The sequence below is a fragment of the Colletes latitarsis genome, chromosome 9 (assembly GCF_051014445.1).
Source record: "Colletes latitarsis isolate SP2378_abdomen chromosome 9, iyColLati1, whole genome shotgun sequence".
Taxonomy (NCBI): domain Eukaryota; kingdom Metazoa; phylum Arthropoda; class Insecta; order Hymenoptera; family Colletidae; genus Colletes; species Colletes latitarsis.
The window spans coordinates 23,656,401-23,679,585 of record NC_135142.1 but is presented as its reverse complement, the minus strand read 5'-3'; the positions used below and the strand labels follow the sequence as shown (position 1 = coordinate 23,679,585).

Here is a 23,185-nt window from a genome sequence, read left to right as displayed (position 1 = left end):
AACAGTTTAAAAAGAAATACTTGCTCAAACGGCACAAGCTGATACACGAGAAACAAAGCAAGAAAGATTCAGCCGCGACGGACGTCCCGTTCATGGAGTTAGTCTCTCAGAAACAGGAGGCTTTGTCGTGCATGAGCTGCGACTTCAGGTGCAACAAGAGGTCGACCATGATCGCCCACTTGGCCCAAAACCACGAAGGATTCGGCAAGAGCAAGTTCACCAGCAAACGAAAGTTCGCTTGCATGATCTGCGGTCTGATTTGCTCCCGCAAAGAGACGCTGCGTTCCCACTTTGTGCGCAAGCACACCCATCGCTACGAGTTCTCCTGCGAGCTGTGTGGCAAAGAGTTCAAGATCAAGGGCGATCTGACCACTCACACGCGTCTCAATCATCGAGAACCACCCGTGATATGCGACGTGTGCGGGAAAACCTGTCGAAACAGTCACAGCCTGTACACCCACCAAAAGCACGCCCATTACAAAGCCAAGTACGAATGTTCCGTGTGTCACAGGAGACTGGTCACCAAAGAGAATCTGGACCAGCACGTGTTGACGCAGCACAAGAAGAAAGAGAAGTCCGTCTGCGAGGAATGCGGCAAAACCTTCTTCGAGAACCACGATTTCAGGAAACACATGAGAATTCACACGGGCGACAAGCCGTACAGTTGTATAGTCTGTGCGAGGGCGTTCACCACCCATAGCAGTCTCAGTCAGCACCTCCTTCTGCACACGGGGGAGAGAATTTACGTTTGCGACGTTTGCGGGAAGTCGTTCGCCCAAAAGGCTGGCCTCATATGCCACAGAAAGATACACTCCGGAACGTTGCCTCCGCTTCCGGTGATGCACATCGATCACATCCTGAAAGAGTTCATGAAGAAGTGATACGCGTCTTTGAAAATTCTTTGATATCGGGAAAGAAAAGCAATTTGACCGAGGCATCGAGAGTCGAGATGTTTGTTGATAATAAAATAGTTGTTAGGATTTTTGTTTTTTATCGATAACGATAAATCGAATGTTCTTCCAGGCGGTGCTCGTGCTGTAATATTTGTAACGTTTTTTACAAAGTGCTCGAAATAAAGTATTATTTTCCCTATCACCGACGTACGTTAATTCACGTGCTTCACCCTAACGTCTCACGTTCAAGCATCTATTCACGACTAATACGGTGGTCTCCATAAATGTATCGCCAATGTTTGTGATTACCACTACGAAGCTTTTTTCCATTTCCGCGTACTTTGTTCTCTCTAACAGCCGCGTTAACAACGTTCCCGAGGCTACGACCGAGATTGTTGTCGCGGCACATGTAAGATAAGAAAAACCAAAAAGTCGCTTGTAAATCACTTGCAGTCCGAGTATTGCTCGCAGGGACATTTAATAACGCCGCTGATCGATAATGTTTCAGGTACGGGCTAGAAAGCCTCGACTCACGCGGTATCTTTATCTACGACAAGGAGTCGGTGATTATGAAAAAGTGGCAGATCCTGGAGTTCGACGGGAGGCCTTACTACGCTTTTGTACCTGAAGGCGACACGCCGTTGGCCGACGAAGACATACCGGAGCAGTTGGACGATACGGGGCCGGAAGAGGAGAAGCAGGGCCTCGTGAAAGTGGAGTGTATGTACAATGACGAAGATCTGCAGTACGATTCGTCGGACGAGAAGCTGTACGAGGAGGATCACCTTCTCAACGGTGGTACAGAGCAAGGTGAGGACGACGAGGACGTGAAACCGATACTCCTGAACGGCTCCATGGAGGACGAGAACCACAAGGTCGGGGACCTCTACCAGGTCAAGGTTCAAGGTAGCATGGTGACCATAGAGAAACTAACTAGCGAGATCGACACGAAACCGGCGATCGAGTACGAACAGAACCCGGATGAACAGATAATGTACAGCGAACAGGAACAGCTGGATCTAAACGATCAGACGGAGCAAACGGAGCAAGTGGAACAGGTGGAGTATTTGGAGGAGGAGATCCTGGAGGCCGCCAACAAACACGCGGCGCCGACGAAGACGCGCAGGAAAGGCTCCAGGAACGCTAGCAGCGCTCTGAAGTGCAAAGTCTGCTCGGAGATGTTCAGCTCGGCCATCTCGTTCCGTAAACACGTGGCGTGGACGCACAAGAAAAAGGTGTGCATACAGGAGGACGGCGCTTACATTTGCGCCGTCTGCGATTACAGGACTCTGAAGAAGAGTCTGTTCGCCGCTCACCTGGAGAGAAAACACGAGACGTGGTCCAGGAAACGACCGAACAACATACTGTTCCCCTGCGCCGCCTGTGGGTTCGTTTGCAGGTCGAAGCACTCGTTGCAGTCGCACTTCATTCGTAAGCACACGGATCGGTACGAGCACCAGTGCAAGTTCTGCCCGAAGAAGTTTAAGGTGAAAGGCGATCTGACCAACCACGTTCGATTCCATCACAAGGAAAAGCCTATCAATTGCGACGTATGTGGCAAACTCTGCCAGAACAGCGGCTCGCTTTACGTCCACCAGAAATGGGCGCATTACAAGCCCAAGTACGAGTGCCACATATGCAAGAGGCGCATGGTCACCCAGGAGAACCTCGATCAACATTTGCTGACGCAGCACGAGAAGAGGGAGAAGATCGTGTGCGCCGAGTGCGGTAAAACGTTCACGAAAAAGGACTCGTTCAAGAGGCACATGGCGGTCCACACGGGATGCAAACCACATTCCTGTCTCATCTGCAACAAGCCCTTCGCCAGGAGGTCCCAGTTGCGCCAGCATCTGCTCATCCACACCGGGAAGAGACCGTTCGTCTGCGACATCTGCGGCAAGGCGTTCACGCAGAAGCCCGGTCTGATCTGTCACAGAAAGACGCATCCCGGGCCGCATCCTCCGTTGCCCGTTATGCCCATAGCGGACATCGTCAAGGAATTCACCGAGGGATACGTTCAAGAGATAAACGCGCGCGAGAACGAGGAGAGAATCGAAGAAGAATCGTAGAGGATCCTCCTCGAACCGGGAGAAGTTGTTCGTTCGCTCCGATGTAACATCCCGATGATCAGGAAATGTTTCCATCGCGCGTCGAGGATGTAAGGAACCGCGCGCGCGATATTTGCGACTACTAGGATTTTAATTTCTTTGCATATCGATACGATTAATACGTGAAAATTTTGGTAAACGCGAGATGTTGGTAGTAATCTTACTTTCATTTGTTTGCATCTACTCGTTGTTGAAGGATAAATCATACTTAAATGGCTTTTGGATAATTGAAATGTTTATTAAAACTGATGATATGTGATTTTAAGCGTGAGCGGTTAATAGTTTAAACACTTCTGGCAGATGAAGCCTTAGCGCGGTTGATCTCGACGCGAGTTTTAATTTTTCTAAATTATTAATCGTCTCTGCTTAAAACCATATATCGTTAGCTAAAGTACTGCAGACATTATCATTATGAGTATCGAAGAAGGATCACGTTTGGATATGTCTCTAGCAGAGAGACAAAAGTTCTTTTTAAAACTGCATATCCAAATTTTCTTCAAATTTAGTTATCATTAATGTTAGTATTATTATTATTATTATTAATATTCATTTTATTATTATTTCGCTAACCGTTAACGAATTCTCTGCTGAATTATTATTATTACTTTTAAGGGTTCACAAAAAAAAAATGTAGAACTTTTTTAATACTACAATGTACTACTAATTACGTTTAACGCTGATCTATGTTTACGTTGTAATGCATTCTTTTAAAAAATTTTAAATACCTGCAAATTGCATAATTAATTCTTCAATAATATTCCTCAGATTACTTCAACAACGAGTAAACGTAATAATTCCATATACTTCGATTCATCTTATTGTTTGATTAAAAACGAAATACATATATTAAATAGAAAATAAGGAAAACTGAAATCTAGGGCAATTTGTGTACCATCAAGAACCGGAGGATTAAGAACACGAAATAGTGAACAATAATTATTTTTAGACATATTGCATATAATTGTAAGTATAAAGGTTTAAGATGTACAATATAATAACAGCCTTGTAAATTTAAGATTTACAGAAAAAAAAAAAGTATCCCCTCGAACTTTCCTTTCAACAAACATGCAAAGTCTACGGCGCGAGTTTACTTCAAATGTTTTAAGCAGTCACGTTGTTGATGAAGAATTATAATTGATATTATATAAAAATAGTTTCCTATATCGACTGTAATATCGCAGTTGAATTGTGTAAATTTTTCAGTGGGTTGCCTTTCTTGATAATACGCTGTGCAATTCGTGTACAGTATCGTTTCCGATAGTAATTCAGCCTGAATAAATTTCAAACTAACTAACTAAACTTCATCGAGGCTGAAATAACACGAAACTAACATTTTCTGCTTTGATGCAGCACGATACTTCTGCTGAAATCAGTTTATCCCTTTAAGGACTGTCTGCTCTTATTATAAAATAAAGATTCCTCGATATGAAAAGCAATTGTAACATCATAGTTCACTCCGTGAATTGATTAATACTTATACGTTAATCTTAAAAGAGAGTTGTTTGGTACGATGTATTACCAACGATAAACGAAACATGTCCAATTAATATGGTACTGTACATCAACTGTCATAATTGCGATTTTCTGTTCTGTAGTCGGCTCAAACTCCTACTTCCTCTACTGTGAGCGTGTATCAGATACAATTCCTACTTTTCTGTTCAGCCAGCTTTTTTTTTTTAAATAGGAGACGTGTGCCTCTAGGTTTACCAGAAGAAACGAAATAATAATAATTCCTCTTCACTGCACCAAAGTTATATACAAAATGAAACGAAGAATCGAGCAAAATACAATACACAGATGAAATAGTGGTATATACTGATATTACTCTAATTTCGAATGGTATAGCGAGATAAACGCAGTCGAAGAATTGATCTTGAGCAATGATTTTTTATTTCGATTAGACTATAATAACGCAAATGGCTCCCGTTACTTTTTTTCAATTTCTCTTGTAAATAAAAGACATTGACACCTATGTGTTTATAATACTATTGTTTGTTTATATCGCAACGAACACTATGAAAATAATTACAGAGATGAAAAATGTGAAATATAATTAGTGATAGCTTTTCTATCTCGATATAATATTTAACGAAAAAAGTATGTTCGTGTCGTTAATATAGTCGGGGCACAATTAAATGGCCGCGTTGGTAGTTTGTAAATTTGCACGAAAAGAAGAGAGAGCGAATGAACTAGCAAAGCGTTAGAGTGGGGATAGTTCCTCGATGGCCTTGGGCGGTTATTGATTTTGTTCCGACTATAGGACAAATAGCTCAGATCAATTTGAGAATCCATGTTGACTGGACATTGTTTTTGAATACCCCAAAATTATTCGATCATTTTTATTTTATTTCTATCGTCCTGTATCCACGTAACACTTATTTTTTTGCGAACTAGTCCCTCTGAAACTAATTAGAACGCAACAGAAGTACGGTTTCCATGTATTACATCCGTAAAACGAGAAGCTCACGTGAAAGATAGCACGCCTCTAATGGCTATTTTTCTAAAATCAATACCTTAGCGTACTGCGTTCGTAAGGACACACGTAAACGCTGTGTATAGCTTTGAGTTTGAAATAAATATTTTTACTGAGCCTGATCTTTTCAACTATCCCGTAGTGATATCGAGCGTACGGATATCTAATCACGAATAAAACACGATAACACGCATGCGAATAATTTTCCTTTCTCCTTAAGGTTGAAAAGAAATTTGTTTCGAGTACTCTTGAAAATAGTATAGGTAGTTACGCCACGTCGCCGAGGATAGGAAAAATTCTCGAGAAAATGTAGAACGAATTAGATAATGCCCAGATAAGTATATTTGCTGTATTAAATCAACGCGTCGAAATAGTAATAATTCATGATCTTTATACATTTACAGGCTGCGACTGTTACGGATTGTTTAGAACTACGAGAAGGTATGATAAACATAGATACATTAAACATCACGAGAGAATCGATTACCTAAGACTTTATTTAAAAAAAAAAAAGAAAATACGACGTTTAAACGATAATCAAAAGCGAGTAACGCGCGTTTCTCAAATTACATAGATCTAAAATCAAATGCTCGTACGAAAACGATTGTTTCAGTGATCTAAATGGGAGAGAACGATCGTATCAGCCTACTCGCGACCTAACTGATAAGACCTTCTTCATTACTCCCAAACCGACGTTAACGCGAAGTATTAATTTTTTGTTTTAGTGTCTTGGATCCCCTAAGCGAAGTGTTTAAGATCGCCTCCTCGGTCTCGACCGTAGACTACGTGAACTGGATCGAGAAGGAGAGCTTCGAGGTCGTGTCTACGCATCGAGAAGCAAACGACGCGAGAACAAAGCACGACACGGAGACTGTTCTTTACTCGACGAACAACGCCGATCGAAAGACAAAGAAAAGAACGCTAACGAACCGTTTGGAGTGCGACCACTGCAGCCGCAGGTTCTTGAAGAAGAGCAACCTCGTGGAGCACTTGAAGAAACACAGACACAGGTGCCCGGACTGCCCGAAAACCTTCAGGCTCCGTCGATACCTGACCTCTCACACGGAGAAGATCCATCGGCTGCAGGTGTACGATTGCAGCGTTTGCGATTACAAGAGCAACAACAAGGGCACCCTGAAGAACCACTACATACGCCTGCACACGAACAATTACAATTTCGCGTGCGACGTGTGCGGTAAACAGTTCAAAATCAAGAAAGCCTTGAACCATCACGTGAAGCAGAACCACAGCGACGCGCCGCCGATAGTGTGCGACGTTTGCGGCCACTTCAGCAAGAATCTTCACGCGCTGAAGGCGCACATGAAGTACAGACACTACAAGCCCGAGTTTATCTGCAGAATCTGCAGAAGGGGCATGACCACGCAGGAGAACCTGGAGCAACACTTGACGTGGCACGAGACCAGAGAGAAGGTGCTCTGTCCAACTTGCGGTAAGAGGTTTCGAGGACGCGATCTCGACTCCCACATGCGGGTGCACACGGGGGTCAAGCCTTTTCCGTGTCCGGTCTGCGGCAAGTCGTTCAGAAGGCAGACCGCCCAGGAGCAACACGTCCTCATCCACACCGGAAAGAGACCGTACGTTTGCGACATATGCGGACAGGCGTTCGCCCAGAAACCGGGTCTCATCTGCCACAGGAAACGCCATCCTGGACCCCTACCGCCGCTACCAGTCGTGTCCATCAAGAACATCGTCACGGAATTCACCAAGGAGTACACCATGAAGAATACCATGATCAAAATCGAGTGAAACAACGACTCGTTTAGGCAAGAAACTTGTTAGATAGTTCTCAAGATGGCGTCGAGAGGGGGTGTAATTTGGACGCTTCGCTACTTAAACTTGTGTTCCAACAGATAAAAGGAACACATATTTCTTATTTTTATATTCAAATTTTAATTCGGATATTATTCAAATACTTAAACGTATCAATTTTGGGATATGGACCATAAATCAAGGTTTTTGCCTCCATTGCTCTTTTTAAAACTTGATTTTCATTTAATATAAGCAGTAAAAAATACTTTTTTCAATCACTATATTTCTAACTGTAGTGAAACTTCGAATGTCGAATCGTTTTGTTAAAGAATAGGGCCAGTGACAATTTTCAGTTATTAAATTTCATCAAGGACTTCTAAATTTCGTACAGAAGTCGAAGTATCCTTAATTTTCTTCCTTCTGCCAGAGTTTAATCAATTAGCTACGCAGAGTCTGCCTTTGATAGGGTGAAAGACATAGCGATGGGATAGCTTTCAGTGACTTTAAGCAGTTGATTTTATTTCGACGATGAATTGCGTTTCGAGCAACTTGGCGCTTCTATTTCTCAGAAGTCAATGCACTTTCGTGACAATCGTTGTACAAAGTAATTACGGCCTCCAACGCGACGCAATAACATGTACATTCACTCTGGAGCGAAGCGTAATCTGCAATTGTAAGTGGAACTTTTTAAATAATTTTATATTCTCTTTCTACTGCCAGTGACGGGAGACCAATAATAAACAATGTTTGTAATACTTAAAGGTTTCCAGCGCTCTCTATCTTCTTTTCATTGTTAACGCCGAAATCTTTACCGTTTTAAATGTTGTTTATAAACGATTTTTGTACTTTTTACTGTATTATGAACTTTTGAATAAAATTAACATTCAAAATAATGCATAACTTATATAATTATTTCGATATATATAACAAATTTAAAGATGTTTCCTTCGAAAGAACAAAACGATGAACGAAGAAGTACTATAAAATCCAGTTCACTGCATACTCGATATACAAATTCAACCGTTTACCATGGTCCATTCGCGGTAATTGAAACTTCACTGTTCGATACGAATGCATTTATAAATTGACCGTGAATTGTACCGTCTGCTAAAAATGGGTCAAGTGAGTAATCTCTGCATTTAAACACGTTACTCGCGCCACGAATGCCGTATTTTAACGGGAACGGATCTGCTTTAATCTGTTTTAGTTTCACGTCGTCGGATCCACTGAACGATCCCCTGAAAGACGCGAACGGCTTGGACGAGTTTTGCTACATCAAAATAGAGAACTCGTACACGTTGACGGAGTGCACGAAGAAGTCGCTGGAAAGGTCACGAAAAATTACATCCGCGGGTCGGAGGGCAGATTCGAGCGGGCCTCGAAAGAATCTGTTTCACGTTGGGGCGAAAAACGCGTCGCAACAATGGATGCTCAATTTAGAGCACAGAGACATCGTTCGAAAGGCGTCGATGGTAGAGTCTGGTTTGCTCCTGGAGTGCGACCACTGCGGTAAATTTTTCCGTCAGAAGAATCACCTGAGATCGCATATGAAGAAGCACAAGCATCGGTGCATCAGCTGCGACGAGACGTTCCTGCTGAAGAAGGACTTGAGGCTGCACGTAGAGGAGAAGCACGGCCCGGTGATCTATCCGTGCACCATCTGCGAGTACAAGAGCAACAACAAGTGGACGCTGAGGGACCACATCGTCAGGAGGCACAGCACCAGCTACGATCACGCCTGTCCCGTCTGTCACAAGAGGTTCAAGATCAGGAACGACATGAAACAGCACGCCAAGCAAGTGCACAGCAACGCACCCCCGATGAAGTGCCTCATCTGTGGCCAGACCAGCAAAACGCTACCCGCGTTGAAGGCTCACATGAGATACAGACACTACAAGCCCGACTACGAGTGTCGTATCTGCAAGCGACGTTTGACCTCACAGAGCAGGCTGGATCAGCATCTGCTCTGGCACGAGACGAGGGAGAAGGTGATCTGTTCCACTTGCGGGAAAACATTCAGCCACAAAAGGGACCTCGACATCCATGCGAGGATCCACGAGGGCATCAGGCCCTACGCCTGCCCGGTCTGCGGCAAAACGTTCTCCAGAAGGACCGCCCAGGAACAACACACGCTGATACACACCGGTCTGAGACCGTACATTTGTGATATATGCGGGCAGGCTTTCACTCAGAAGCCGGGGTTGATTTGCCACAGGAAACGACATCCTGGGCCCCTGCCACAGCTGCCCGTGATCTCCGTTAGGAAGCTCATCACAGAGTTCACCCAAGAGTTAACCACCACTGCCAAGAAGGACGATGATCAGGTCGAAGCGAAAAAGGCTGAGATAAAGTGAAATACAACGTGACCTGAAAAACTTCTTTATTGCGTAAACGCGTTGACTGTCTCGCTAAATTCTCTTGGAAGTCCTGCCAAACCACGCTTAACACGTTATGTGACGAAGACGTATAAGTATGTTCATCCGCAGACTGACCTCCAACAAGGGTTCGTTCGCTTTTGTGTCACGAAAGGTCGTACGTAGCACTGGAAGATTACCCTGAGGAACAAAACCGAACAAACGCATGGAATTTTAACGTAAATAATGGTTTATACGCTGTTAAAGAGAAAAGAAAATACCTAGTATCGCTATTTTTATTCGTACAAATTTTTTGAAAAAGTTTTGTATATTATACAGTCATTCCATCTTCCTCTCTCTACTCGTCCAATTTAATTTGTATTTTTTATCTCGTTACGATGAATGAAGCGGTTAAATAAAGGACAAGAATAGCAAGAAAATAAAAGGACACAGGCAAAATTGAATAAGTGCTTGGTTAAGCGACCCGCAGACTATGGAGATCAACTCGAAAGTTTGCTCGTGGACTTTTTGACGCGAGGAAGACCTAACTCTGAACTCTTTATGTTTACTGTTACCGAATTACTTTTTAACCCTTATTAAAGTAAGACTATTCAGAGAAACCTGCGCGTATGCAGGTGACATGGCAGTCAGCGTGGTAAAAATGAGACACACGAGAACAAGACTGTAAATCTTACAGCCTCAGAGTGGATCGTTATTATTCGTTGAACACTTTGTTGAAACTTATCATTCTGTGACGTGATTCTTGAATTTTTTTACAAATTTTGTATGCATGATGAAATTTGAACATAGACAATGTTTTAGAGATATTAACAATTTACATTTTCTTCGAAACTATGTCAGTTTGTGTCGCTTTGTACAAATATGGGCGATCGCTTCCACGTGAAAGTATAATGTAATAGTTAATAACGACTTAATGTATAGGCGAATTGTAATTATATCGTGCAAAATAAATAATTCTTTTAGATAAAATGTGGGAACGAGGAAAGAAAGATACCGTTAGTTTTGTATTTTTATTCCGATTTTGTACATCGAATTTTAACCGAAAAATGATATATCATCGAACATAGGTAGGTATTGTTTGAAAATAACAAGCTTTTATCGTAATAAAAAAATTTCTATTATTGGATACGATGTTTAACCAACTTAAAATACGACGAGGTGCACTTGCGACACTATAGTTTACGAGTAACAAATGAGCAATAAAGTGGCAACAGTTGCCAAAAACTTCGACGAGAAAATTCTGTGATTGTTCCGTTCGTATCGAGGATGATTGCGAATTGTTGATCCAGTGATTTAAATATGCGAAGATAAATCTCGTTCTCGTAATTTACCAAGAATGTTTTAAGAAAATCTTTGTTATTTGTTGCTGCTAAGAAAGATCTTGGAAAACATACAACAATTTCGAATCGAATCAAACGTCTCGGACTTATTTTAAAATACATTCGAATGAATTCCTAAAGATGAGAAATATGTAGAGTAATATTAATAGAAAACTAGGAACATCGACATCAGTGACAAAATCTAAGCTGAAATTATAGGACAGAAGAAGTTTAATTTTGTATAAACTTGTAGTTTCATTTGCAAATATTATAAAAGACCCAGAATTAGCCCTCTAAACATTATCTATCATCGAGGAAGGGTACTAGAAGGATCCAAGCAGTTTTATCTTGGGTCTTATCTATTCGATTCGAGTCTATAATGTCGCAGAAACTAAACCAGGGACCAAACCCGAGACAACGCGTACCAATAATCCCGATTACGCCGTATGCTTCATAAACGCCCCTGTTTCAGATCGCGAAGAGGAACGTCGCGAGCGGTTCACGAGTGCGTGAAATGCGGAGCCTGTTTCTGCCACACGAGAAAGCTGGTGGAGCACCTGAAGAACCTGCACGACATCGACAAAGCGTTCAGCTGCGACGAGTGCGGTAAAACGTTCAGGAGCCCGATGAACATAGCCCGCCACAAGCTGATCCACACCGGTTTCAAGCGATTCGCCTGCGACCTGTGCGATTACAGATCGAATCAGAAGTCGAATCTCGAGAACCACTGCAGACGGCACACGAAGGACTACTCGTTCAAGTGCGAGAGATGCCAGAAAGGCTTCTTTCTGAGAACAGAGTATCTGGAGCACGTGAACGTCCACACGAGGAAGCAGCTGTTCCGCTGTGAGCACTGTGACAAGTCTTATCCTTACAAGAAGAACCTGACGGCGCATCTGAAACGCCAACACGCGAACGTTCTACCTGTGGAGACCGCGAGGAACGATTCGAAACTCAAGCACGTTTGCAAGATCTGCCTGGAAGGCTTCGCGCAGAAGCAGTTCCTGGAAAGGCATTTGAAGAAAACGCACGGACTGCGCGACAAGGCGAAACATTTGTGCGATCTGTGCGGCACGGTGTTGTCCTCCAAGAGGAGATTGATGGTGCACAGACGCGGCCACGTGAACGAGAAGATCGCGAAATGCGATCTGTGCGACAAAGAGTTCGCCAGCAGGGAGAACCTGAGCATACATCGGCGAGTACACACTGGCGAGAAGCCACACGTTTGTTCGCAGTGTGGCAGAGGATTCTCGCAAAGGACGTCGTTGATTTTGCATTTGAGGTATCATTCGGGAGAAAGACCGTATCAATGCTCAGACTGTGGCAAGGGATTCGTCTCCGGAAGCTTCCTGAAGAAGCATCGCAAGATACACGAGAAATCGTCCCAGTCGGAGACTTGACCGCGATGAATCAGGCGGTAAAGGATGTTTAATTTATAATTATAAGCTGAACTTATGACTGTGTTAAGAAATTTTTAAAAGAGAATAAAAAGTTAATGACTACACTGACCCTGCATTTTATTCAAGAATTCGAGGGCGATATTAGGTCGAAGATTGGGTAGCTTCTCTGCTACTCTGCCTTACCCATCGCGCAGTTACAAAAGCGTCGAAGATTTGCTTTTCTGTTTCCAGCAGGAAATTCTCGATAATAATAAAATTTTATGATTTCATTCGAAAGCATACATGATGCTTTATGTAAATGTGTACCGTTGTCAATGAAGGATCCCCTCATTCCAGCCAGTGGATCGACGATCACGACGAGCTTACCAACTGCGAAGAATTCAGAATCAAGAGCGAGGACGTTCTTCTCGATCCAGGGCAGAAGTGAGTTATACAGTTTACTGATACAAAAAAATTAAAAAAGAAAATGAACTTCACTCCGTTGCAAAGTTCAATCAAAATTATTTTTAGTATTTAATATTTCGATAGTCGAATTTCAATTCTATCTGTGATTAATTATTGGACGATCGACGAAACGCCGGTTGCTTTTGAAACGTTTCAGATTCGAGAGCAACGAGAAGGCCTGCGACCTTTGCCAAGAAAAGTTTCACTTCGTGACCAGATTGGTGGCGCACTTGAGGATCGTTCACGGTATTCACAGGCCGTTCAAGTGCGTCACCTGTGGAAAGACATACCCGCAGCAATTTATGCTAAACGCGCACGTGAAGAAATCCCACACGCCGAAAACGATCCCCTGCGTCCAGTGCAGCTTCATGGGAGTGAATTCCATCGACGTGGAGAGGCACGCGAAACGACACCACCGTGAAATAAAGTTCACCTGCGAAATTTGCAGCGAGAACTTCGTGGACAAAGATTCGCTGATGACGCACACCACCATGCACAACTTTATGCAGTATCAACAGTGCAACGCGTGCGGTAGCATCTTCAACGATGTGTACAGGTACGACACTACTGTTTTATTAACGATTCAGCCCCTTAATTTTCTATAAAGCTGTGTCTACTAAGTTTCGGGTGAATTATATTTAAAGTTAAACTCGTAACGATTACAAATAAATCAGAGTAGAGGAATGCATTCTTTATTTTCGAGAAAATTCAATCTCGAAATCTGTTGATGGATATACATACGTGTTCTCAACGCTTTTAACACTATTACGCTAGATATTTTTAGCAAGTTTCGCACTAGCGGTCTTGGATCAAGGTTACGGAGAGATTTACTTGGATTTTTCAAATTAAAAGAATAACAGTTTTTGATTTTACGAACGTTCTTGGGCCTTTTGCACAGTTACTTTAAAAATTATTTAGGAACTGTCTTTCAAATGATATTTCAAATAATACTTAAGGTCATGGTTCGAGGGAATAATATTCTGGGAGCAGCCTTCAAAATGTACCTGAAGTTCATAATGTCGTTAGCTGCAAACAAAGGCGACTGTAACCAACTCATATAGTGGGTGGTGAAAATATGACGAGGTCGTTAAAGTACTAGAGGGTGAAGACGGTAGCTTGAGTGTCGGGAATCAAGAGGCCAGGGACGATTCTGTATAGTTTCTAGACGCCCAGTGCTGTAATGTACCAACCTTCCTAGCTAAAATATTTTCTTCCTGACTCAGCTTATTTTTACGTTACCTAAACTCTGCGTCACCCAATTCTGATTCATGTTTCGAAACACTGTGTCTTAAATTAGTTTCCACCCTCACACGTTTCATATTAAAAAATATTTTCTAACTCCAAACAAGCACAGAAGAGGCATTGCATCGAGTCAGCGTTACTCGAAATTAATTTGAGAAGAAGTTTGCGTCAAACAGAAATAAACGGAATGAAAGTTCCAACGAATACACATCATATCATAATCATTTTCTTAGAAGAGGAAATAGTAGTTGTATGGAAATCAACTAAAAATTTTCAGTTTTGTTCGATCCCTGCTCTATAAAATGCTTATCCATTACAGTGCATTACGAATCTAGGTGCACCAAGGGTAAGCATGCATTGCGTGTCTGTACGGCCCTGAAATGAGTGGCACGAAATACACTTGACGGCTTGTATCATCAAGATTGTCGCCTGACTACCACTTCAATGTACCTCAAGTACCTCGCTATATAGCCATCAAAGAACGAGTTGTCCACAGTCGGCTGCATCTGCAGATACCCAGATTACGAATTTTAGATCCATTTTTAACACATTTACTGCCCTCTAGCCCACATGTCGGTCAAAACGATGCTCGCTCGGGAGTCCCTGACCCATATATGGGACAAAAGAATCTTATGGCTTCTCGGGTCGTGTAAGCTACGCCTCCGCTCATGGGAATAATAAATCTATCAAAGGGGTTTTCTGCTTTTACTGCAGGAAAAATGGGTAACTCTTGGGTAGCGAATAAAATAAAAAATTTGAAATTTCAATAATAAAAAATTACGACAAAAAGTCGACTACTGTTACATGCAAATATCTCCACATCTCGAGTGAATTTTTCCACGACGCATTGAATATAAATGGAGGAATAGATTTTTTATGGGAGCACTTAAAAACAATTCATGACCATGATTCATGATATAATGTAGAAAAGTTACGAGAACGAATGGAAAATACGAGATTCGAGAGGAATACTCGCCGATGTACGTTGATCAATGACTCGTAGATGTGGACTTTGCATTACAGCAGAGGGAAAATTCATGGAAAACTCACTGTGACAAAGGAGGTTTGTATTAAATTTGCATTTATGAAAGGATGTTTATTGATGCTAGTCTAATAATCTTGTCGACAACCTCGAACGTTTTTCTGAATCGAGTCCTCTATTTCTATTCAAAGCGTGCAATGTTTAAAACATTCGGATGCTTTAAAACGCTGTGCAGTGCTGAGAAACTCACTAGAGGCTCCGAATACTCGTAGAAGTTGATTTCTCGTAGAAAGGATTAACTTTTGAACCTATTTTTTTATTTTAATCGTTGCTTCGCTTATATCAAACATATTGCTGTGAATTAGGTTTTCATTGCCATTCTGAAAAAATTATTTTTGGTTACGGGGGTCAATTATAATAATTTTTGGTGAATACACATACCCCCGAAATCCTACTCAGTTTCGAGAAAAAAATTCCTTACCGAAAATATAATTTCTGGCCAGAAATGTCTGCCTGAATTTTCATGCGAATCTTTAAAACGTCATAACTTCTGAACGGATTGAACGATTTTGATGTTTAAAAAAGCAAACGACGCGTATTTTAGTGTAGAATATATACAAATTCTAAAAATGTTCTAAGGGTTGTTCTTTAGCCCCATAAAATGAGAAAATCCCCATAAAAATGGTCCATTTCCTCGTCTTTATCATTTCATATGAAGGTATTGTCCATTTATCCGGCATATTTGATTTCCTGGCATTACTCCAGTTCCGTTTATGCCGGATAATCGGAATTTTACCACGATTATTGTCCTTTACCTCGATATTTATACAGTTTAAAGGAGCACAATCAACTCTATCACTACCACCCCACGGCGTTGATGCAAGAAAAGCTCGAGGAGGGGGACCAACAGGCTCTGGCGCACAAATGCGACGTCTGTGGTAAAGTTTACAAGTACAAGTCCGTGCTGAAGCAGCACAAAGTGAAGGCTCACGGCGACACTCCGAGCTACGAGAGACGCAGATATCTGTGCGCCCTTTGCGGCAAGGAACTGAAGACCGCGAAGGGCCTGGAGATCCATAATCGTTCGCACACAGGCGAAAAGCCCTACACTTGCGAGGTCTGCGGCAAATGCTTCGCCTGCGAGACCCTGCTGAGGACTCACAACGTCACACACACCGGGGAACGAAAGTATTCCTGCGACCAGTGTGGCAAGGCGTTCACTCAGAGGTCCACCCTGGTCGTTCACAAACGCTACCACACCGGTGAACGACCGTACGTTTGCACGCGTTGCGGGAAAGGCTTTGTGACGAGGACCGTTTTGAATACTCACATGAAGTCCTGTCGCTGAGAGAGGGCAGACTCTCGTTTGCTGGAAGCGAAATGAACCGATGATAAAAGTTACGCGTTCGAGAAGGAGCGGTGCTCCGAGCACTTTGATATTCGATACCTCGACGCGTGGAAAATACGCAACGATTAGAAGTTATTAATTTGAAAATTAAATTTCGAAATCAACGTAGGGAACAGTTGACGTATTCAGGAGCCATTTGATATTATTTTGTACGACGAAGTAGCTTTATTTAAAATATATTAGCGAAAATTTAATGGGGTAGTATGTTACCCCCAATGAATCAAGGGGTTAAGTTATTGTAAAGCTCGTGAATGTCTACTTCAGAGATCAAATTCAGTACGTTAACGAAATAGTTCATGAATATTTGACTATGATATTTAAATTACACATGTAAAGTGTATATTTATTATCCAGTCAAGTATTTCAATTAATATATTCGCCGAGTATTTAAATCATTGTAATGTTTGAAACCGATCATTCATGGGGGCGATACTTCCTGTTCGTGTGTAACTGATTCTCGTTAAATATTCACTTATCTTATCTTATCTCGCATGATTTTGCTGGCCGTATGCTAACACTTCCATGAAATGATTTATGAAATTACATCAGTCTCTTGATACATTGAAAATTTATAACAATGCTTTTTGTGGAGACAGATGAAACTCAGAAACAACTCAGACAAAACGAACGTTTCCGCGAGCATTGTTTCACTACTAATTACAAATTCAATCAATCTGATGATTCATTATCGACAACGAGCTTCTCAATTAGATAAGTCAACACGTTTAATGTTTTACCAATGTTTTCTGTACTGAATTTGCCTCTGAAATTACGTTTACACGGTTGGATGCCACACCTCGCGGCATAAATGATAGTCCTTGGGATACATATGTGGAATCGGGACAACCTTTGCGGATAAAGTTATCTACCCGGGGTGGATTAACCGTTGGAGCGCCGAAATCGATCGCTTTAAAGATGACAGCTTTCGCCGTTCTGTTCGGAGGTCTAAACTCTTCCTATAACACGTTTACTATCGCGCTTTAGGCGAACAGAGCGTTTGGCTACGGGTAGGCAATCATTTAGAGAACGAGCTTACTTGGAAAAATAAAAGAAAAATCAGAAATTAAGAATAAATTGTTTCGAGGCTATAAATCCGAATTGCAGAAAATGCACGAGATCTCTCGATTTCATTTTATGATTCATATTACGAATTTTCATTTTATTTTGGCATGGAGAATCGTGCTTTAAAGTTTCGAATACCTACGCTGAACACCCTATATGTACGCGATGCTCCGATTCTCATGATAGACCAACGTCACGTATGCATGACAGCGATGATTGTCTATTTTAAGTCTACACGAGCAAATGAAGTATGAACTATAGACCCGTGTCACATTACGTGCAACATATTACACAGAATGTTCAGTCGGCCTGTTTGATAGATTTTATTTGCACGTAAATAAAAAAACCGTGGATCAAACGCGATAGCGAACGTGTTAAACAATGTGCGCGTGATAATAAATAACGTACGAATATGTTTTCGTATAAAATAGGAAAAGCGAGATTAGAAACGATACGAATGCTGAGAAGAGTAATATTTTCAAAATGCCTCGAACGGTTCAATTCCTGTAATAATTTTTTAATAGCCAGCGTATCTTTATTATATCCCTGTGTTTATGAACGACACGTTGTTGACCACCCACCGTGGCGGAGGGGCGAGTCTTTGTTACTATTTTTTACCAATTTAACCTCGCTGACCGTATCAATAAGGTTTTTAAGCTCGCAGAATTTTATACTCGCAATCGCTGCGATTACAAAGCCGTCCTCGATACTAGTATTCGCATACAACAAACCGTTGTAAATTTAGTTATAGAAAGTATTTTTTAGCGTTCTACGAGATGCAATTTTATAACGATTTCTGGAGGAACGTATCTTCTTCGTCGATAGTCCAACGAACGAAGCCATTCGATCGTAAGTCAACGAACAATGCCGCGATTTTCAGGTAATAAACAAATATTCCTGATCGTATATTAGGCAACTGTAAACGCAATTGGAACGAAGTTGGAGATTTATTACCAATTAAAACAATACTTGTGTACGATGTGATAAATCCAACGCTAGCTTAGATTTCTATTTTTTTATACACGATTTTTTATACTTTTTGTACACGCGTAACGTTCACTACGATAATCGTTCGCAACTTAAATACTCGTCGAATTAAATAGCAATCTTTATCGTGTCCCGTTACGCAGAAACGCAGGGATGGTGTTAATCGTCGCTACTTTTGTATCATCGTTCAAGGCTTTAGGTATTCCCACGAACCATCGCTGCGTTTTTTTTTTTATTATTAGAAAAACCCTACGAGTTTTCTAGCGAATAAAAAGAATACTATAATTCCGCAATACTGTGAATTTATTGACTCGTTCATATATCGTAACATAACTCATAGTTCGGCGCTCGAATGATGATTCGTTCAAAAAAACGAACTTCGTGTCGTATAAAATATTTAACAAACGATAAACGTTCTAAGTTACAAAAATAAACGTGTACAATTAGAAAAAAAAAAGAAAAAGAAAAACAATCTTACCAAGATGGAGAGTAGGTATTGTTTTATTTTTGGGGGGCTTAGTATCGAGAGACGCGAGTGGGACAGGTACCGGGGAAGATCAAGGACTTCAGTAGAACACTAGAACCGAGGCTGGATCCTCGATACGAAAATCCACTCCTTGATCCATCATTTTGTGATCGTAGTGGTAATTAATGTCGTTCAACACGGCACGATTGCGGGCGTTTACGTTCCGTGGCTTCACGTGGATCGTATGAAAACCTGTGGTGAATGTTATAGTCTTTATCAGGAACGTATACGTGTTTCTTTCTCTTGGAAAAAGTGTATTGTAAATAATTAATCGGGGAATGTTGTTACGAGCGTTCAGAAGTTTACGATGGATATAGGAAACGTGAAAATGGTTACGAAGGTACGATCGATTTCGTTCGTGTAGATCTCTAGCTTTCAGGTCGACGTGGTTGTTGCAGGCCCGAGCATTATTCTACTTACAAGTTTTGCTCTCGGCTTGTAGCTGACAGATGTCCCTTAACGTGTCGAGACTCCTTATTATGCCATCGTACTGTAATCTTGTTAAGTGTTTGCAACGTACGAGCATGGCGATGAGCAAATCGTCGAGCTGTTCACGATTGTTTCTCAGTTGTAGCATCACTTCCGCTACAGTGACACATACGCATACGTTAGACATTCGTAATCGCGTTTAGCGGTCAGGAAACGTTCGTTTCCAGCAGATTGAGAATTAGAAAAGACATCGAGCAATTTACATCTTTCTCGTTTGCCAAGCGACGAACACTTAACCACTTAACTTGGTAACTCAATCGCTAGATAAACAAGCGAAACCACGCTTGCAATTAGTGACTAAGGCAATAAAGGTCAGAATAGAAAAAGAAAACATTTAAATTTCAAAGCAGAAGTCTAAGAGTTGAAATAATAGACAGCTGGTTTCACACCGATAGTTCATATTTTTGTAATTTGTACGATATTATCTAGCCTCGCTAGAGCAGTCGACGCGTTGTGATTCGAGGAACGAGTCGAGTAAAATTTGCAAGAATTCATTTATACCTAGCGTGTTGGTGTAATGGTCGATAAGCAGCCCGACGGTGCTTCTAAAGTTACGAGATCTGCTCTGGTCCCACACATGGCCGCTGAACATTTGAAACCTAGCCAACGGCACGCTGGGCAACAGCAAGTAGCACATATCTTCGTAATGGGAGATGTTAACTGGAAATCAAACTTAAAAAGCTAAATGCGGTATAGAATCGAGTGTACGGGCTATTTATGAGATGGTGTCGCGAAAATTTACGTCGCTCTGTATTATATTGTACCTATGGTGTAAGAGACAGTGAGATCGGGGCAAACCGTGACCAAATTGTGCCAAGCGCTGTCCGCGATCGTGTGCTGTCTCGAATCGGAATCCCGTACGGATACATGCAAAGTTTTCAGCAGCTTCGGGGCCGCGTTCGCCAAAGCGTTCAGGGTCTGGTCCGACAGGGCCGGATAATCGAGTCTGAGGATGGTCAACGCTCGAAACCGACCGAGCAGACGCAAATACCTGGAAGATTCGTTTCGCAAAAGGAAAACTCGACTCGATCCATCGACGCGAGCTGTGAAACGAACCCGTTGCCTTGCAATAATGAATCACACTCATAGAGCAGATTACGGTCCAAATGGTACGGGTACGAGTCACATTAATGACGCACTAGCAGCATCCTGTTTTCTTGTCGTGCTCAGCCTCTGCATATAATTACGTGCACAATACGTGCATATAATTTAGCGAACTCATGCAACTGTAATAGTCATCTGTTTTGCATCTTGATCTTGGAAAATTATCGAGTTCTTCGGAGATAATTGTTGTATAATATCCCAGATATGGTAGGTCAAAATGTGTTGGAATAATCCTTTCTATTTAACTCCCATTCGAGTAGCTATTTAAAAAATTGCGAGGCAACGGGTTAATAAAAATTGTTTCTGGGTACCTCGAATTACTGTGAGGAGTCTGCCATTCACGGAACGCTCCACGAAGGTCCAAGTATGCCAAATGTTCGCTGCAACCTTTGGAAGTGCTAGCTAGAAGCCGCAACACGTCGCTCACGCCGAGATTCGCGTTCAACAAACTCAACGTTTCCAAGTTGTGCTGACAGCTACGTAAACGTATCGATTATGTGGACGATAATCGAGTAAGAAGAAGTTAAAGCGTTTAAATAACACGATAGAATTACGTATTGGGTTGCCACAGAGATTCTTACGGATTCTTCTGTACAACGTCTCGTTAATACCTTGACCTCTTGTAAGTGCACACGCTTACGAACAAAAGTCGAGAGACTTTCGATTTAGACTAGTTATCGCGAACAATCGAGCGACCGAATTATGCGTCCCATCGAATGGAAATTGCATGTTAAGAAATTTCGGACACTTCCTGGCGAACACAGTAAAAATAGCAATCAGACTAAATGAAGAGTTACGTTCCATTAACTCAGGAAATTAGACGGACAATTGCGACCATCAGTGACTTTAAAACATCTTGACTCGTACGTCGGGGAATCCGTCTTAAGAATAGAGGGAATATGATCTCCCGTTATTAAAAGAAATTAGGAACAAAGATCATTATTAAATAAAATGTTTACGTCGACAAATACGTAAACATCGTTCGTCAATTACGTCCATGAAATAATTAGTTTGTTTTCGTTATTATCGACGACTATGAATAACATTAATAACGTGAACCAATGATTGTGTTATTGACGTGTTAAATTCATGGTAACTAACGATTGCTTCAAAATAATTTCGTGTAATATATTGCAACGAATTTCATCGAAAGGTATCACGGCGAAGATTTTTCAGTACTTATCTTATCGAGTTGGCCTGGCTCGACGTATCGATTACAGAAAAATATTATTGAATCAAATCTAACGAAATATCTCGATCTGATTCATTCGTAATTGTATCGTGCCACAGTTGAGCAGTTCGTTTCAACACCTTTAAGAATGAGGACACTCAATTACCCTAAGAAGTTTGCAAGAGCATACAGCAATTTGCCTCTGTTCCCCCATTTGCAGCTGAAGATCCAGTCGGTGAGTATTAGCTTCCTCAATTGAACGTTCATGGCTCGCACGACCGTAAGGAAATCGGCACCAGCTTCGGCCTGAATGTTACGTGTAATACGTGCTTCCCTTGGCAAAATATACGGCCGTGACCAGGCGAGTTCCAGGCTACGCATATGCTGTCCATACTTTGCCTAAACCAATGGATCGAAACACAGCTCGGTAATCGTCGAGTACAAAGGTACAGATTTCTTAAAATTTTTCACACAGATTTATTAAAAAACAAATTAATATAATTCGTGCTCAAAGGCTAAGGGATTGTGTTTAAGATTAGGAAAATATCAAACGCCTGATAAGTTTGTTACAAAAATCCTGCAATTCTACTATTTACGTGGATACAACTAAGAAATTTGACAGAACTATTTCAGTAATGGGATGTGAATGTCTCGTAGTGAAAGTGTTTAAAGGGACGGTGAGGCGAAAATTAGCTTTAAAAGAATGCAAAACACGCTTAAAGTTAAATGCTAAAGGTGATCAAATTTGTGATCGGGAATCGGAGAAACTTTCGACGTTTTATGTTTCGTCTACGTACAGCTAAGTCTCCCGCCAATGGGAAGTCACCCCGTAGATCGCAATCAATGAGAATTGTTACGGAACGCCAAAGAATCGGCGACGATAGTGCACGATTCCATGACTGGCAAACTTGTGCAACGCTGGCACGATCCCCACGACCGAGGTGACCAAATATCTGCGTCAATATCAGCTCCGGTAGCTGATCCCACATCTCCCAGTTTCAGCTTGGCCCGTCTTCATCTCTACCTGGCTGAGACAGCTGTCGCAACCCCGTTCAGGTTCTCTTGTCGGTCGTCTCGATATCGAGTCGATCGTCATTGAAAGCTCGCGAGCAGCTGCGCGAATTCACGAGGAATCAAAGGCATGAATTGGCGCTCGATCGAACTTTCGATTTTAATTCTATTGGAGGACATAACGAGATGACACGTGCAATCCACTGCAGAAGGCTACGTACGAGGATTTGAATTTTAATGACGTAGCAGTTAGTAGGACAAATTAAATTCTTATAAACTAAAGCTTGAATGTTTGCGTTCCTCGAGAATTCCGCTGTACAACAGACACGTTTCAGAGTCACTGTTTCGAGACGCATAAACTAGAACTCGTGCCCTTGAAACCACAATCTGAGTCGTAAAAGAGTTATTTTACTTATTATAC

General features: G+C 41.8%; 3 protein-coding genes across 6 annotated transcripts in view; 2 read left to right on the top strand and 1 right to left on the bottom strand.

Moving 5' to 3' along the window:
* The window catches only part of LOC143345562 (uncharacterized), a 100,587-nt gene extending 82,075 nt beyond the window's left edge, over positions 1 to 18,512 (top strand). Inside the window, exons 5-7 of one of the 3 annotated variants that reach the window (XM_076772855.1) lie at positions 12,675 to 12,761; positions 12,940 to 13,338; positions 15,838 to 18,512. In XM_076772855.1, coding sequence (XP_076628970.1) covers positions 12,675 to 12,761; positions 12,940 to 13,338; positions 15,838 to 16,354 — 1,003 coding nt within the window. In that variant the 3' untranslated portion in view covers positions 16,355 to 18,512. Of the gene's footprint in view, positions 1 to 1,401; positions 5,592 to 8,451; positions 9,843 to 12,674; positions 12,762 to 12,939; positions 13,339 to 15,837 lie in introns of those variants that run through there. The other 2 variants (XM_076772853.1, XM_076772834.1) reach the window with 2 other exon arrangements.
* Positions 5,137 to 8,120, top strand: LOC143345624 (uncharacterized). Its single transcript, XM_076772970.1, has 3 exons — positions 5,137 to 5,151; positions 5,788 to 5,915; positions 6,200 to 8,120. The coding sequence occupies exons 1-3, from the start codon at positions 5,137 to 5,139 to the stop codon at positions 7,239 to 7,241; spliced, it is 1,185 nt and encodes a 394-aa protein (XP_076629085.1). The 3' UTR covers positions 7,242 to 8,120.
* Positions 18,513 to 18,521: 9 nt separating the features above from the next.
* Positions 18,522 to 23,005, bottom strand: LOC143345575 (F-box only protein 39). 2 transcript variants are annotated; one of them, XM_076772886.1, is made up of 7 exons: positions 22,551 to 23,005; positions 21,920 to 22,152; positions 20,894 to 21,058; positions 20,243 to 20,469; positions 19,980 to 20,138; positions 19,410 to 19,574; positions 18,522 to 19,200 (listed from the first exon to the last, which is right to left on the bottom strand). In XM_076772886.1, the coding sequence occupies exons 1-7, from the start codon at positions 22,740 to 22,742 to the stop codon at positions 19,112 to 19,114; spliced, it is 1,230 nt and encodes a 409-aa protein (XP_076629001.1). In that variant the 5' UTR covers positions 22,743 to 23,005; the 3' UTR covers positions 18,522 to 19,111. The 2 variants fall into 2 exon arrangements, with proteins under 2 accessions (XP_076629001.1, XP_076629000.1); XM_076772885.1 differs by having other exon boundaries at positions 18,535 to 19,181; positions 22,551 to 22,982.
* Positions 23,006 to 23,185: the final 180 nt, after the last annotated feature.